Source organism: Passer montanus, unplaced genomic scaffold (assembly GCF_014805655.1).
Source record: "Passer montanus isolate IOZ18808 unplaced genomic scaffold, ASM1480565v1 scaffold3, whole genome shotgun sequence".
NCBI classification, from domain to species: Eukaryota; Metazoa; Chordata; class Aves; order Passeriformes; family Passeridae; genus Passer; species Passer montanus.
The window spans coordinates 21,743,783-21,760,001 of record NW_024367707.1 but is presented as its reverse complement, the minus strand read 5'-3'; the positions used below and the strand labels follow the sequence as shown (position 1 = coordinate 21,760,001).

The window sequence follows — 16,219 nt, the reverse complement described above, 5'->3', positions numbered from 1 at the left end:
TTAGTGTGTGTATAGTTGCTTAATTGTGGGCTTAAGATCCTTCTTTTTGCAAATTTTGAAAAACCTATGAAATCTCCAGCTGTGGACAGGAATGCAAACAGCTGTAGTTATGTGCTGCAGTATGTCAGTCAGACTGCAAGTATGAGAACATGAATTTACAGGAATGACAGTTGAACAAAAGGTAACAGTGATTAGTGTATTTCTTTGTCTTGGATATAGCCAGACTTTATGGAGATTCTTTAAATGGAATAGTATCTCCTTTAAATAATGAAATATCAATGGCAGGAAGAAAGTGCCTATATTGACATCCATAGATTAGATGCAATATTGTTTCCTGGAAAACAACTGAATTTGGTGGTTCTTGAGATTGAGGCCAGGGACTGGATTGCTTACAGGATTTTTTAAATTTTAATTTCTCAGCTAAGAAGATTGCTTGCTGTATTGGAAACTTCAGTGTTCTAGAGTGTGTTCTGTTAAAACACTGATTTAGCTATCTGAAAATAAATAGTCCGTTCCACTGAAGAGTGCTAGCCTATTTGAAGTTCGGTCTCAATGTGATGAAGGTCTCCATTACAAGGTCTCTGATACCATGTTAATTTGCTTTCTGTTTTTCTCTCTCACTGCTGTTACTGGTTTTGCATGAATCTTTAAGTCTTTTTCTAGGTTAATTTTTTTCAGTAGCGTTGCTAAAAACAATATTTAACTTCTCTAGATGACACGTCTTTCCTTGTCCTTATTGGAGATTATTTCTTCTTCTTGGTATAGCTTGCCAGTATTTTTCCCCTATTTAGACAGTTTATTCAGTTCTTCTGTCTACTTTTTAGCACTAAGTGGAAGGAGGGAAATGAACTAGCAATTTAATTTGTTTTGTTCCTGCCCATGGTCAGGTTACAGTGCATCTATTCAAGCTTCTCCCTGTTCTTTCCCCAGACACTCCCCCTTGGGAATTGCTGGCTTTGAACTTTGCCTGTTACAAGTGTGTTTTCCTGATATAAGGTTAATATTGACATATCTGAGCCAGCTGTTATCTGGTTAGTTTATAAAAAAACACTATTCTTGCTAGTCTTTTTTTTCATCTGCATTTTTAGCAGCAGCTTCTGCCAGATACTGAAGTGGTCAATTGTTTTGTGGGAGTTCACTTTCTCACTGAACCTGTGATTAGTACCCATATTTATATTAAAAAAAATCTAGTTTTAAAAATTAAAATATCTTTTCTGATATAAGCAGCTCAGCCTTATTTTTAAATATTAACAAGCTGTGGATGCACTCAGGTTACTTACAGAACATTTTTAGCTCAAAAAGTCTGCCGTGGCTCTTTCGAGGATTCTGGCACAAAAAGTACCCACTGTGATGTATTTACCAATTTGTCATTTTAAAGGTTCACATAGTTATTTTTAGATAATAAATTTTTTTTATTTGATTTTGTGGTAGTGGTAATAAAGTAGCAGCTTTCTAAGAGTTCTTGTTGCTAAATAAAATCGTGAGAATTAAGTTGTTTCACAGCTTAATTCTGCTGTCTTTATTTCTTTACAATTTATGGCTCAAGAGAGGAAATAAAACCCTTCAAACAATTGCTGAAGTAATGTGGGAAAAATTATATGTGGAGTATGCTTAGATTTGAATTTTCTGCAGTAGAAATTAAAGATGTTACAGATAAGATTCCACAGAGCACGCAACTCCTACAGAAATCCCAGAACAGCTAAAAAGGTAAAGTGAGGATACGGAGACAAAGTTGCTGCCCAGCTTTGCAGAAATCTTTAAATACTGTATGTGACAAACCTTTTCTTCATCTCCAAATGCAAAGATGTGCATTGATTATCTAAAATGGAGTACCTAATACTCTGATAAACAGCAAAGCATTATGGAAGTGCTGAAGAATGTCCTTAAGACAGAAAAATATTGTGGCTTAGCACAGATGGACACCCATGTCAGCTACAGCCTTTGCAGGCATTGCTATTTTGACCATGTTTATGGTAGCATATGTGACTATTGAGACATGAAGGTGCTTTTCAGTGAGTTGCATCTGGGTAGCAGCAGTATCTTTGTTAGTAGTTGAGGTAAATGTCCGCTCAGATGCAGCATGGATGGAACAGGGAGGATAACAATCCTGCTGGGGACTATGTGTAGTTAACTCTCAAGTCTCATTTTTAAAATCAAAATTCTTGCAGAAAGAAAAAGATGTTGAGAACATTTAAATTATGGGTCCATATGACTCCTGGCCTGTTCTTAGTCTGCTGGCAGATATCTGCAGTCCTCTCTTCCAGATGCATCTTTTCTTTTTCATGTTGCTCTCCTGGTCTTTAAAAGTTAGAAAACTTGGAGGGATAGGGAAGGAAAAATGTTTAAATTGTGATATAAGACCGGGAGCCATATTTCTACATGCATACAATAGTAATTAAATTCATGTCATTATGCTGTAAAGTTGCCCTGCCCATGGGTGTATCCAGCCTCCGGTGAGCAAGTGCCCAGCAGAGCAGACGTTATCATCATTTCCTTGTCTGCTGCAAGTTGACTCATGTTGGGCCCTTCAGAAGGCAAAGTTTGTGAATCCCTATATTGCTTGCTCTCATTTGAATCCTATTACAGCTCTTACTTTTATTATAATAGTTGGCATTCATTATGATATTATTGCCTTAACCAAACTTCAACCAAATGCAACAAGTTTTAAAAATCTGTGTTGTCCAACTGGCTTTCCAGGATAATATAGCTCTGTATCCTGAGAAAATGTTGCCTAACCTTCATGTGTATGTGGAGAACTGTGTATGTCACAATTGTTCAAGTTAGGCCAAGTTACCATTGAGAGTGTTTGCAATGCATTTGAAATAAAGATAATTATCACTTTTGTAAATATTGTAAATATTTTTAGTATTTTTCCATAAAAGGAATTGATATGTCATTCTGCCAATAATTACCAACACAAAAGAGGTGCTAACTGTTCAAAGTTTTAATTTTGGAAGAAATGTGCAGAATTAGCACTCAAAGTAACACTAAACAGAAACCACTCAAAGATGAGTGGTTTCTGTTTAGTGTTACTTTGACAATGGAGGTACAGGAGCTTTTTGACCTTTTTCATTTAGAAATGCACTCTAAATGGTTTTTAAAATTAGACTGTAAACTCTGAAGACATACTAGTCACTTTTTTTATCCTTATGAAACCTAACTGCTAGTATAGTTTTCCAATTGTATTCTCCTACATCTAGTGTCTCTGTAAACCTCATTTTGTTGTGCATTTATTCTTCAGCTTGAGGTTTGACTTTAGCCTGAGAAGGTGTACCCAAGCACGCTCTTATTTGACAACAGTAATGTCTCACAGCCACACTTAGTAGTAGCAAGAATTTAAATTTTTTTTTGTAGACTTGAGTACAGTTTTTCCTTTTGGTGTCTTCTTGTATTTTCACTTCTGTTGTACTGTGATCTGCACACACATGGCATATGTGCATACACACACACACATATTTAAGTATATACTAAGGCTGACTGCATGTACTAAGCCCACTCCTCTCCTGGTAGTGTTTTATTACTTTTATGTGTACAAAGCTATTTTTAGTGACTAGGCTCTGCAGCATTGAAGATGCTTTGACATCCAAACAGAGTGCTGGAAATTGATTAGCATGCTGTGTATTATACTTCAAGTGTGAAGATTCAGTCTCAGAGTTTTAGTGAGTCATTGAGACAATGTAATTTTATTTAAAATGTTTTTGATTTGATTTTGATTAAAGGATACAATTAAGATTTCCTAGCCTGTTAAACTTTTACTCATGTAAATAGCTTTCTTGTTGAAGTGGTTCTGAAGTATGGGAAGACATCTGAATTTGATCAATAATTACTTTTCCTGGAATTGCACTGGTTGGAACTGGTTTGATCTTTGCTCAAGGCCCCAGCTTTCATAAGACAAGCCACAAGTGCATGTCCCATTTCCTGGCTGCTCCTCCATGCTGAGGCAGAGCTGCGTAGCTCTGAGTAGAACTGGGTCTGTGGTGTATCTCTCCTTAGCCAGGATAAATGACTGCAGCTCTGTCTTTGGGCATCTAGGATTGATGTAAAGTCAGTAAGCAAGGATCTAAACCAATAAGGCTGTTTTAATAACGGGGGAAAAAAAGCATTTGAAGAAAAAAAAGCAGCTGTTGGTCTTACCATTCAGGAGCCATTGATCTTATTATTATTCTTTAGTCTTCCCCATTTTTTTAGTGTTGTTGTCTCCCTGTTTTGTTTATGAATAGGATTTTTACTCAGCTCAATTAAAGTGTTACAGCTAAAGAGATGCTTAACTGTAATCACAATCACATCATTCTGAATAATAAAAAATGTTTAGGTCAATGAAACCGCTTTGTATATTTTACTTACGTTTTTTGTTGTGGGTTAACTGTTGTGCTCTATATAACTGTACTGATAAAATAAGCAGTAGCAGAGAATGCTTCCAGGTGATTTGTTGACTTCACTGCTGGATTGTTTGAGTGCTGTTTAAGTTTTGGCCTTCATCTACTAGAATTTTCCTAAAGAGTTTCCAGGGGGACATTAGTATAAGCAAAGCTAAGGAATGCTTCCAGAGCAGAGTCATTGTCTTCTGGATATTGCAAGTTTTGAACAGTATTGGGTGTTTTCTCACATGTGGCCTCAGTACCTTCAAATGCATCCAAGGTTGTTTATGTACTAGTATAAAAGTAGCTGGAAAAACTCAGGATGTGTATGTAAATTACTGTTCCACACTGGACAATATCCAGAACATCTTTCATTGCAATGTTTGGACATTGCTATGAAGGATGATGTAAACCTTCTTAATGTGTTGTTTCACTCAGCCATCATTATATAAAGGAGAGGTTTACGCTTCAATTACGTCCATTTTCAAGATATGTACTCTTACATAATCTTTCCTGGAGGCACTGCATAATCATGTTGTAAAATTGCGGTATTTTGACTGGACAAGTTTTTTTTGCTTGCTTCTTCTTTTGAATCAGTTGCTATATTAGTATTAATGAATTTTGCTAATAAAGGGCTATTTGAGATGGAAAGGGGGGCAAAAAATATGTAATTTAATACTGTCTTTTACAGCATGTTAATTTTTCTTGCAGTGTATCCCTGTATCGGGGAAATTGCCGACCTCTCCGGTTTGAGCCACCAATGCTGGACTTCCATGAACAGTAAGTTAAAAAGTCTTTTGATCTGTTTAGTTGTGCAAATTAAAACAAAAAAAGACCAAACAAAAAAGCCCCAAAACAAACAAACCGCCAAAAAACCTCCATCCACCACAAAAACTAAACAACAAATAACAAACACAAACCCAGAAAATGAATAGGAACAGCACTTAAAGCTGATAGAGAAGGTTGTATACATAGACTGCATTAATAGATTGTAGGTGTAATTGACCTACAGGGGGCTGCTGTACTCAGTATCATGTAGTAGTAAGCATCATATAGTGACCTGCCAGCTGCTGTGGTTTTGATGATTTAGGTGCTTGTACAGCTGCTCTGCAGAGTGGACAGTTTTAAGTCTAGAATGTAATGTTCTGAGGTGAGATTACCCCTCTGCTTGAATATAACCTGTGTCAGGGAGCATGTACTCTAGCACATCAGTTTTACTATGGCTTTGGTGGCAAAAGAACTGACTGTGGATCTGTAGTTATTAGAACAGTAATGTTGAGTTGTGAAAATAACAGCCTCAAGGAAAACAAATAGCCTCCAGGAGCTTAGCTCCATGTTCTCTCTACCTTGCAACTGGTTGCTGTTTCCATTAGACAAAAGGGAGAAGGAAGGGAACGAAACATTTCACCAATGTACCTGTTAGTTCTGAGAACTACTTCAGTCTTAACTTGTCTTACCATGAGCTGGTTACTGTGTATAGGTAGTGCCAATCCTTTTTCTTCCCGAGTCAAAAGTGGTTCTGGAGTAGGTGTTCATGGAGCCTCTGTGCGTGATTGACTGTGTGTTGTAGCTTTCAGAAATCACCTCAATACAAAAAAACCCAATGTAAATGTCACTAAATAACAAAGCTGTATGAAAATGCCTCATTTACAGAACTTGTTTGTACTCAGTCTAACAAAATTGTGGCTATACTTCTGATTAAAGACAGAGTAAGTCACTCCGCCCCCTCTTTTTCCTTCAGAATATCTTTTAGCTGTTGGTGTTGTGTGATTTTGTTGTTTTTCTTCCTGATGTCAGTAACCAGTCCTTGGTAAGAGAATATTGAGTTTCTAAACTGAATAGCAAAATATCTCATGGTAAGCCCTACTCTACTGCATCTCTGCTACAAGAAAATTAGGTTATAGTTAATAAATTATTTTGGTGAATGCAGTATGAATTCAAACTTGTAGAGCAGTGTTAGAGCTATTTTTTTGTTAGAGCTATTGTAATTTTACCTTTTGATTTAAGTTATTTTCTTTTAAAAACTGTAAGAGTTTTCAGTTCAGAGTAAAGCAATTCCAGACTTTGATATTGGGAATGTATTTTATGCACCTTTTTCTACTATGAAAAAAAATTGATGTTCTCCAAGACATCTTTTAAAGGTTGTCTTGAGTTTTTATGCTTATGCTCTGAAGAAAGCTATGCATGCTTTTTTGTTTTGTGGACTTCCAAAGATGATTTTTCCCCCCTTGCTACAAGTAGTTTCAAGACAGTACCATAAATACTTCAAGTCATTCATTATATTTTGGCTCTTTACTTAGGCTGTTCTTGTCAAAGCTAAAAGCACTGAAGAAATAGTATAGATCTAATACAGTGTTAAAAGTAGCACAAATGTCTTACTTGGGAATGGCTCTGTACAATACATGAAACTGCACAGGGGGATTGCTACCTTCTGTCAATTAAAATAAGGAACCTGTGTGTTAGATCTTGATTCATTATGTGTTCCTTCTTTGATTTGGGTGGGTTTTTTGGTAGCTGTATATTGTGAATTCATCTGTTATCATTTAGGTTATAGTCTCGGGCAGAAATCATCTTGTGATTTATTAAAACTTAAGTTGCCAAAAGCAGTTTTCAAAAAAGTTTAGATGTGGAGTCCCAAAGTTTAGTTTAAAATCTGTGAACCAACTCTGAGAAATGCTGAGTAACTGAGCCTTATGGTGGGAACAAGCTGCAGATGCCAAGCACCTTGGAAGTCAAATAATGCAGATTTAAGCTTTTGAGTTTTTGCCTTTTAAATCAGGCAGGGTTTTCACATTCAAATTCTGGCTTTTCTGTCTTTGTTATTTAAGGATTTTAGAAAAGCCATAAAATGCATGTTTAGTTTCTGAATAAGTACTGTACCCAAAGGGTGTTTGTTTTTAATAGGTAGCATGTAGCATTTAGTAGGGCAAACTTGTTCCAAGTTCATGTTTATGCTGAGCTATCAACCTGTATCATACTTAGGCTAAAGAAAGATCTAATATTTATTTTCACTTCTAAGTCAAACATTCTTCCTGTGACATTTTTGGTGTGCTACGAGTGTGTGGGTTTAATCAGTTGTTTCAAAAACATGCCAACTTAAGCAGGAGTAATAGTTAATAAAAGTTACTTTATCTAAGGATCTTAGAAAATCAAAACCAGTATTAAGTTGATAAATATGTGCTGTAGACACACTTCCTGTCTTCCACCTGGAGATGAGGTTACAATGGCCTTCTAATTCTGGTTTATAACAGTTGGAGGTTTTTTTAATGCTGTTTTAATATAAAGCAAACCATATTTCACCACTTTGAAGGTAGTCCAGGTAATCTCACATTTATCAAAAGAAATGCATGCTGTATGTTAGGATATGCAAATCTTTAGCTCACTTGAAGAGATCCTAAATGTTCTCTGTATACATTAAGCCTCTGGGAATGGGATAGAGCTGAGGCAGGTTCTCCCATATCACTGTGCCAGGGGACTACTTGGACTAAGTCTGGAATAGTCATTTGGGTATTTAATGTCTAAGCCTCTTTCTTGTGTTTCTGAAGCAACACCAGTATTTTTCTGGAACAAATTGTGCAACATTTTCAGTATTGAAGATTCAGGGCTTTGAAGAAAACAAGAAGAAAACCTTACACCTAAAGGCAGCTCCTCAACTAGCTGACTTTTTTGCCAACATTCTGTTCCTTGTATTCTCTTTTAAACTGTTATTCTCCCCTGTTGTTAAATGGGAATAACTGAGGTGTTCTAACCTGCACACAGTAATGATTACTGTTGTTCTCTGTAGCTTTGGGGGTTGGTTGCTCAGAGGCTATTTTGGCAGAGCAGTCATTATCTATGTGACTTTCTCTGTTTAAAACAGGTCTTCATATTAGAGATCTTTCAGATGGCTGCCTGGGGTGAAGGCTGAAGAATACTTTTACAGGGCAGTTTCTATTTAGTTCTTGCACCTACTTTGTGGGAGAATGTGGATCTTCACAGATCTCAATACATTGCCTTCATCTTTGTTAATTCAGCTCTGACAGTATCAAAAGTGAAGTTAAGTTCTTTAACTAAATTTTTTGTTAGAGGTACCTTTTGATAATGGAGCACTTGTGTATTGAGTATTTTAGGATACTACCACAATGTAAGCTAGAACTGCTTATCAAAATTTTTTTTAAATGTGGAGATATTTTAGATGAAGTTGACATCCTACCCATGTTTTATAGAAATGATGTATGATATAGAAATGATGTATTTATAGAAATAATGTATGAAAATATACTTCTGGTTGCAGTAATATTTTAATCCTTGATCAACATATTCCTCTGTGGTGAATGGAGGTTCTTCTTGCTTCACTCAATTTCAGCAAGGTCCCAATCTCAGACAAAATTTTCTCATTGGTAGGGCAGGATTCTGAAGTTCTTTATTTCAGTTTCATATTGATAATCTCATTTTGCATTTCCTTTGAAGTGTTTTGATTAGGGGATTTTTGTAATGTTTTCATGTTTCTTGTTCGTGGACCCTAGTATTTGGCAGGATATTCTATGAAGGCTTAAGCTGGGCTTGAAAGCAATTCCTTGGCAGTGTTCAAATATCGAGGCCTTCTTGCAGGTGTTGGAGACCTTATGTTACTCTACGTAATGTAAGGGACATGCTTTACTTTAAGGACCGGATGGTGTCAGACTGAGTAAAAATCTGGAGAATACAGCCTATCTTAAACCTGTCTTAATATGCCTCCCTTTGAATCTAGACTGCACTGCTTACAGTTATTCTTCTAATCACATGAACTAAGAACAAGAAGAAAAGGGGGCATTTAGAAAGAGAAGGTGTATTATGAATGTGCTGTACTGCAGTGTAAACAGATTTATACCCTTCTAAGGCTTGATGTAAATATATTATTAACAATTTTGCTATTGGAAGTTTTCTTGAGCTATAGATGAAATGTTTGCATCTACTAGATAGACACTAGATATAAATATCCTTAAAGCCATGGAAGTCACTTGAAGTAATATAAGGCTGATAGAAGTTTAGCAAAATGGTCTGTTTTCTTCATGAACTATAATCCCTTATACAAAAAAAAGCAAAGAATTTTAGCAACTAGAGAATTTATTCAGATCACTGTTTTTCCTACATTTTAAGTACACTTACTTAAAAGTAAGTTGCCCATAATGTACATCCAAATGTTTACACAGTACATTTGATACACTTGTAATATGTGAGTTTGAGATTGTTGGAATTTTAAAGAAATGTTGCTAAAGGAAACATCATTTCCCTTGGAGTTTGTTGAATGTGAGAAATTGTTGACAGTAAATTGACATTTCATCCAGATCTGCCTCAGGTTTTGTTCACATATCATGCTAGACTGCACAATGCTGCTGAAAGTTCATTACACTCCTAGATTCATTCCAATCACACTTGGTAACATGGTATGGTTGGATAAACTCTACTACTTGTATATGTGGTTTTGATAACTGTTTGGAAAAGGCGTGATTTTGTTGCATGGAATCTAAGTTAGATTCCTAACTTAAAATTGGGCACTTGCTCTGTTTAGTTACATTGACACCACCTTTTTGTCAAGTCTAATGTCAAAGAACTTCCTCTGTTAAAAGTCAGAGAAATCTGGAAATTAAGACACAACCAATGTATAGATTAGTACATATAAAAATCCAAAACCCTTCTGTTTTCTTTTGCTTTCTGAGTTGGAGCCATGTTTGAGAATGCAAATGTATGTGCTTCAGTTACTCTTAACTTCAGGTAAAGAAGCCACTTGCCTGTGTCACTCAACTGGTTTTGTGTAGGCAGGAAGAATGCTGTACTCGCTAATTCTCTAGTTTTGTGTGTGATGCAGGCTTCCTTTCTAAGGAAACTAGTGTTTTCTTCAGAATGAGGCACAAAAAGCATTCTCTTTCAGTCTCTGGAGGTAACCTTGTAAGACCAGCTTGTTCTGTTTCTTTTAATTAAAAGTAGTTGGATATGTTACAAGTCAACACCCAAGCTCTTATTGTTGGAGCTTGCTCAGTCTGATCTGCTGGCTGGAGAACCATCTTCATTGGTTCAGGAAGTTCATGGGCCTAGGAGAGCATCCAGGGCACATGACTTTATATGCTTTCCACATTACTCTTCTGCCTTCTAGGCATCTGTTATTCACCCCTGTCTGATAGAATACTGTATGACAGGATACTGATTTAACCCTTGTGACACTTCTGATATGTTGTGTGACAACAAGTTTCACAATTGTCTCTGCAGTTACCAAAGGTGCTAAATGAAAAAAATACATGAGGGAAAACATGTCAAATTCTCAAATGCATGAGGAATTTACCAGAATTGAATATTGAGTATATTTATCTATATTCCCAGCATTTCAGAATGTATCTAGGAAGCTTTTGATTGACTTCATTTCTCTCTCCAGTCTCATTAGAAAGAGTAAGGGATGGAAGAGGAAGAATATATAGCTGCTAATTCATATATTTTGCTTTTCAGTAATAGATTTGTATCAGTTTTCGTAAATCAAGTGAGCATTTTACAGACGTGCTTAAACTATATGCAGTAAGAAGAAAATTAATTGCTCTTTGAAAAGGGCATTTTCTCAATTTATATTTGCTTCACAATGAGTAGCTACATATTTTTGCCAGTTTTGGGCCAGTAACTCAAGGACTCATCTCCCCAAACTTTGCAAGAGCTTATTTCCATTGCTAAAATAATCTACCTTTTGATCTCTGGAACTGCAGTGAATTCCATTACAAGGACAAGCTTACAATGCTCTGCAGGTACTAACTCAGACTTTGAAGAGTTGAGTTGCAGCAGTAAAGAACATTAGCACAGGCTTCTTCGCCCATTTGACCAGGCACCTCGCCCTTGTTAATTAGCATCTTCTCATCTAGGTTATGGTATCAGATTTTTTATCAGTGTAGGTTGACATTTTTATGTAGGGACAAAGAATCAGGAGCCAAAATCTTACATGCTTTGATAGCTCATGTTTGCCTGAAGGTCTGTGTCTATACCAGCTTCTCACAATGAAAAGTGCTAGCTTTGACTGCTCTGGGAAATTTGTCTCTAAAATTTGGCATCAGCTACAACCATACTTGTGCTGATCATTGTGGTTTGATAACCTGCAGCTTGGAGAGCATCCCTTATGAGATTATTGCTTGGTATGCAGGTTCATTAGAGGGTTTTACCATGTCTAATGGCAGAAAAAACATGTGAGGTTTATGAGGTCCTATTTGTTTATATTTGGGTAACATCATACTTAAAGAATATAAGGTAAGCTGTATCTCAGACAAATGTAATACCAGACTCACTGTTTCAAAATCAGAATTATCAGCAAAAGAGTAAGGAAAACAAAGTCCCAACATCAGAATTTCTTTTTAGTGTCTTCTGCCTTTATTACATCTAATTATACTGTGGTAGTTGAGTCTGGAATATGAAATTAGTGAGCTATGGTGGTGGTCATGGCTGTTTCCCAACCAGTTTGTTTTTATAGACTTGAGCCTCTCAAACAGATGTATAGTCCCTTTTTTCCACAACTGGAAAAACATGAAGGTCTTAAAGATTGTTAATATTTGAAATATTTCCTGGCTAATGAGTTTTATTTGCAAACTACCTTTCTGACATGAGCAGACTGGTGCTTTGCTATTGCCAGTTCATTCAAGAACATTTTCTTGGCTTTGTGATGTTTCACACATGATGCATCTTAAGTGTCACTGATGTCAACTCTGATCTTCAGTTTTCAGTACATAGCTGTTTCTCTTTAGAGACCACACCAGTCATGTCTTTTGCTCACATGTAATACAGTGATTAAAATCTACTCATCTTTCTCTTCTTGCTGTTGTGGTTGGAAGGAACTTTCAGTCTGAGCCTAGCTTTTGCTGTCAAGTCCGCATATGAAGAGTGATTGGAGTGCTTTGTTACAGAGTAGGAGGATGACTTCCCCTTCTTGACGAGCTGCTGAATGTGCTGTGGGTTGGAGAAGTACCCAAAAACTGCTCTGTGGCAAGCAAAGGAGTTTGCACTAAGGCACTGGGAGCATGTCTTCCACTAAGGAGAGTGAAAAATTGTAGTGAGAACTACAGAGCAGACAGCTGATCCTCAGGCTACAAGAGCTTTCTTCAGTGTTGGAGGAGATTGACTGTTTTATTACTTCCCTATTTTAAAAAAGTTTGCTGTTGGTAGAATCTGGGTACTGCTTTAAGGCTTGACCACTTAGTCTAAACAAGGAATTTGCTGTAAAAATGTTGACTGGTATAGAAGCTTCTGCTTTTCATAGTTACCAAATAGAAAAAATACTCAAGGCCATCTGTAGTGATGTCAGTGAAAGAATGTTTGAAGCAGTGCATTCATAATTCAGGGTGTGCTGGGTAACTCCCCTATCAGCAGCCACTTTTGTTGCTTGTGGATTTGCATGTTTGTTTTTATGGTGGGATTTTTGGTGGAGGTGGGGGTAGAGAGGAGGAAATTTGGAGGGCTGGCTCTCACTTGCATTCCTCTATCTCGTAAGCTTTTTCCTAGCAAAAGAAGAACAGGTGCGTAGGTTTACTGTTTAATTCCATTGATCAACAGTGTAGCATTTGCAGTAGTTAATGCAAAATGTCAGAGCTGGTAAACTATTTCCTTTTCTGACATCCCCATGTATGCTAGCAAGAAATGAAAATATTTTCTGTTAGGGCTTAACCCAGATGTTTGGTTTTGAAAGGTGAGAGAAATTGTGGTCTTTGTTACTGGTGAAGTGAGAGGAGTCAAAATGAGATTTTTTTTTTGACAGTGTGAAAGAAGGATCAAGAACCAGTGGTTGCTGAAGGAAACATGAAATTAGGTGAACTCAGCAAGCAAAGAGTTTTACAGCGGCAGACTGCAGATATATTTTTGTTAGTGATGATGTAATTTTTTGATGGTTAATAACTGTGTCTTTGAATTAATAACATGGTCTTTAGCATCAACTTCTTTAGCCCAGGTTTCATGCATAGGAGGTTCTGTAACCACAATCACTTTGTAAATTGTGGCATAGTGTGTTTATTGTCACTAAATTCTCCATTCAATGGAGCCTTTAATTTAGAACACAGTGACATTGCTTCATCTGTTGAGATATATTCCACACTCCCGTCTAAGCTGAAAAACAGTGACTGCAATAGCACATATTAATTTGGTCTGTTAAGGTTACTTGAGGATGGCAGAACAGCTGCCTCCTTCTGGTCATCATCACTGCAGGTACTACAGGTAGTAATTCTTATCAGTTTTGGTGTCCTTGCAATGTTTGGAGCAAGTGATGTGGGAGAGAATACTACATGGACTACATGTAGCCTGAAAGTTAAGAGTTAGCTATTTTCAATTCCAGAATTCAAAATGCAGCAGTTTTTAATCTGTAAACTGCACACTTTATTAGTGCTTTGGTGCTGATTCTTAAAATATATGGGTTAAAAGGCATGAAAAAAATTCTGAAGAGACAGTAATGTCTGAAAAATAATTGCTGAAACAGGAGCATCTATTGTCACTTCAGCTGTTGTAAGCAAAAGGAAACCAGCCAAAAGCTTGTGTCAAATAATTTGTTAGCATATCTTGTTACTGAAAACTGGAGTAGTTGTTTGACTGTGTGACTTCCATCTTTTAAGGCTCCTAAATTCTAGAATTTATCTTAAGCCTTTTTTTTTTAACTTAAGGTATTAATTCAAATACAATATGAAAATAAAATAGTAGTTGCTGTACACGTCTGCATACTTAATTCTGTAGAGTGTATTATAAAATGTAATACCAGACAAATTCTGGGTAATACTTATAATCTGTCATGGAAAAAAATATGCATTTAGGTTTTTGGCTAATGTGTGTTCTGTTTATTTTCAGTTGCTGTGTACACGCTGTCTTAAAATAGTTATTTAGAGGTTCTAGCATAGGAATAGAAATCTTTGCTTCTTTTCATTCTGTAGTAAAAAATCTGACAATAGAATTTCATGAGCATGATGCAACATTAAGTTGACCTTCAGGAAAACTAAGCAATAAAATAATGAAAAATATGTTAACTACGTAATTCCTATAGGCCCAAGACATAGACTTGAAAAAAGCATTAAATGCAAAGCTCTGTTGTCAGTGTTCGTCACTTTTATGCTTGTATCTGGTGTAGTGGGAAAAATGTCCAGTGATTTTAGATTTTAGATTCTTTATTCTAGATTTCTGACACTTTGTAAATATTTTCTCTCTTTATTTTGACAGGCCGGTTGGAATGCCAAAAATGGAAAAAGTTTACCTACATAACCCTAGCTCAGAAGAAACAATTACATTAGTATCAATATCCGCTACAACATCACATTTTCATGCATCATTTTTCCAAAATAGGGTAAGTTTTTTATTTTCTCAAAATTAGCTTTTCTTCCTCCTCTCAAATTTGAATGGAAACTTCTCTAAAAAGGTGACTTACTGCAATAATTACACACCTGGAAGTATTAAGATACTGCAGTTCTTAATCTCATATTAGAGCAAATTTGAACTGAGCGCAGAAAGACAAGGAGTCCTGACTACATTGGAAACATATATTATAATTGGTGGTTTAACAGCAGATCTCCTTTGTTGCTGAAGTGAGTAGATTTCCTCAGAGCACTTACAGAAACAGACTGTTCCTATAAATTTTCTGAATATTCTAAGTCATGTGAAATGGTGTTAGTGTGCAGTAGTCACTCCAGTGTACTTACAGCTGTAAGTAATTGTGATACAGGAACTTGCACATTCAAAAGCATGTTGTCAGCAGGGTTAACTCTTAACCACATTGCTGTCAGATAGAGTCCTCTAGTTTCAGTTTTGTTTGCAGGGCCTGTGGCTTAGCAAGACCCACATAAATGTGAAAAAATTCAGAAAACCATTCTGTGATGAGCAACCTGTTGCATTTATGGAAGTCTTGTAGCAGTTGCATTTCTCCAGTGGCCTTTGAACTGTTAGTCTAAAATATTTTTGTGATAAGCTGAACTCTAAATTCAGTGCAAAAAATTCAATTAAATATGATCCTGCACTAGATAATAGTTTGAAATTAATGCTGTTTTTATTAGTTTGTTACACATTTCATTTGTTTGTAAGTTCTACTTTTTTCTTTCCAAATCTGCAGTTGACTTTCTAATGTCAGTATTCCATAAAGGATACATGAGGATTTCTGCATCACAAAAACTATTGTTCATCTGCATGATGCAATTTATTCAGTAAACAGTTCTGCTTATCCCTCTGCTCACTTGCTTTTATTTTTTCCAGAAAATTCTTCCAGGAGGGAATACGTCCTTCGATGTAGTTTTCCTCGCAAGAGTAGTGGGAAATGTAGAGAACACTTTATTTATTAACACTTCTAATCATGGGGTATTTACTTATCAGGTAAGAGAATTACATGCTTTTCAGAAAAGTGAAGTCTGAATCGGGCAAAGCAGTATTTATTATGGGATGCATAACCATCCAAGGATACTTACACAATAGTAGTGGGTTGTTGGTTTGGAGAGTTTTTTCCACCAACCCACTTGAAGAAGTTTCCATCCCTGTTGTTTTTTGTAACACAGTTACACCATTGTAAGGATCAGTAGAGCACTACTGTAAGCCAGATCAGTGAAATTACATAGGATTTAAAATCCTCCCAATACCTTTTTTGTGTGTGTTATTTTACTGGCTCATTGTAGGGATCTAGCTCGTCCTTTAACTCTTTACTTATCTGATCCAGTGGCAAAACAATGTTACTCATTAAGATGGCAAAAAATTACTCACTGGAGATTCAGAAAGATAATTCAGACAGATGAGAGAGACCAATAAGTGAAAATGAGAGAAATCCTCTTGTTGAAAGGATATAACTCTTACCATGACAGTGTTTTGGAAACAAAAAAAAACAACAAAAATGCTTCCCAGTATAGATAGTTTCATAATGATATGAT

At 36.2% G+C, this 16,219-nt stretch overlaps 1 protein-coding gene across 1 annotated transcript in view; it reads left to right on the top strand.

Annotated features, from left to right (window-relative positions):
* TMEM131 (transmembrane protein 131) overlaps positions 1–16,219 on the top strand; it is a 93,658-nt gene that overhangs the window by 32,633 nt on the left and 44,806 nt on the right. Inside the window, 3 exon segments of the mRNA XM_039714234.1 lie at positions 5,070–5,138; positions 14,535–14,658; positions 15,558–15,674. Coding sequence (XP_039570168.1) covers positions 5,070–5,138; positions 14,535–14,658; positions 15,558–15,674 — 310 coding nt within the window.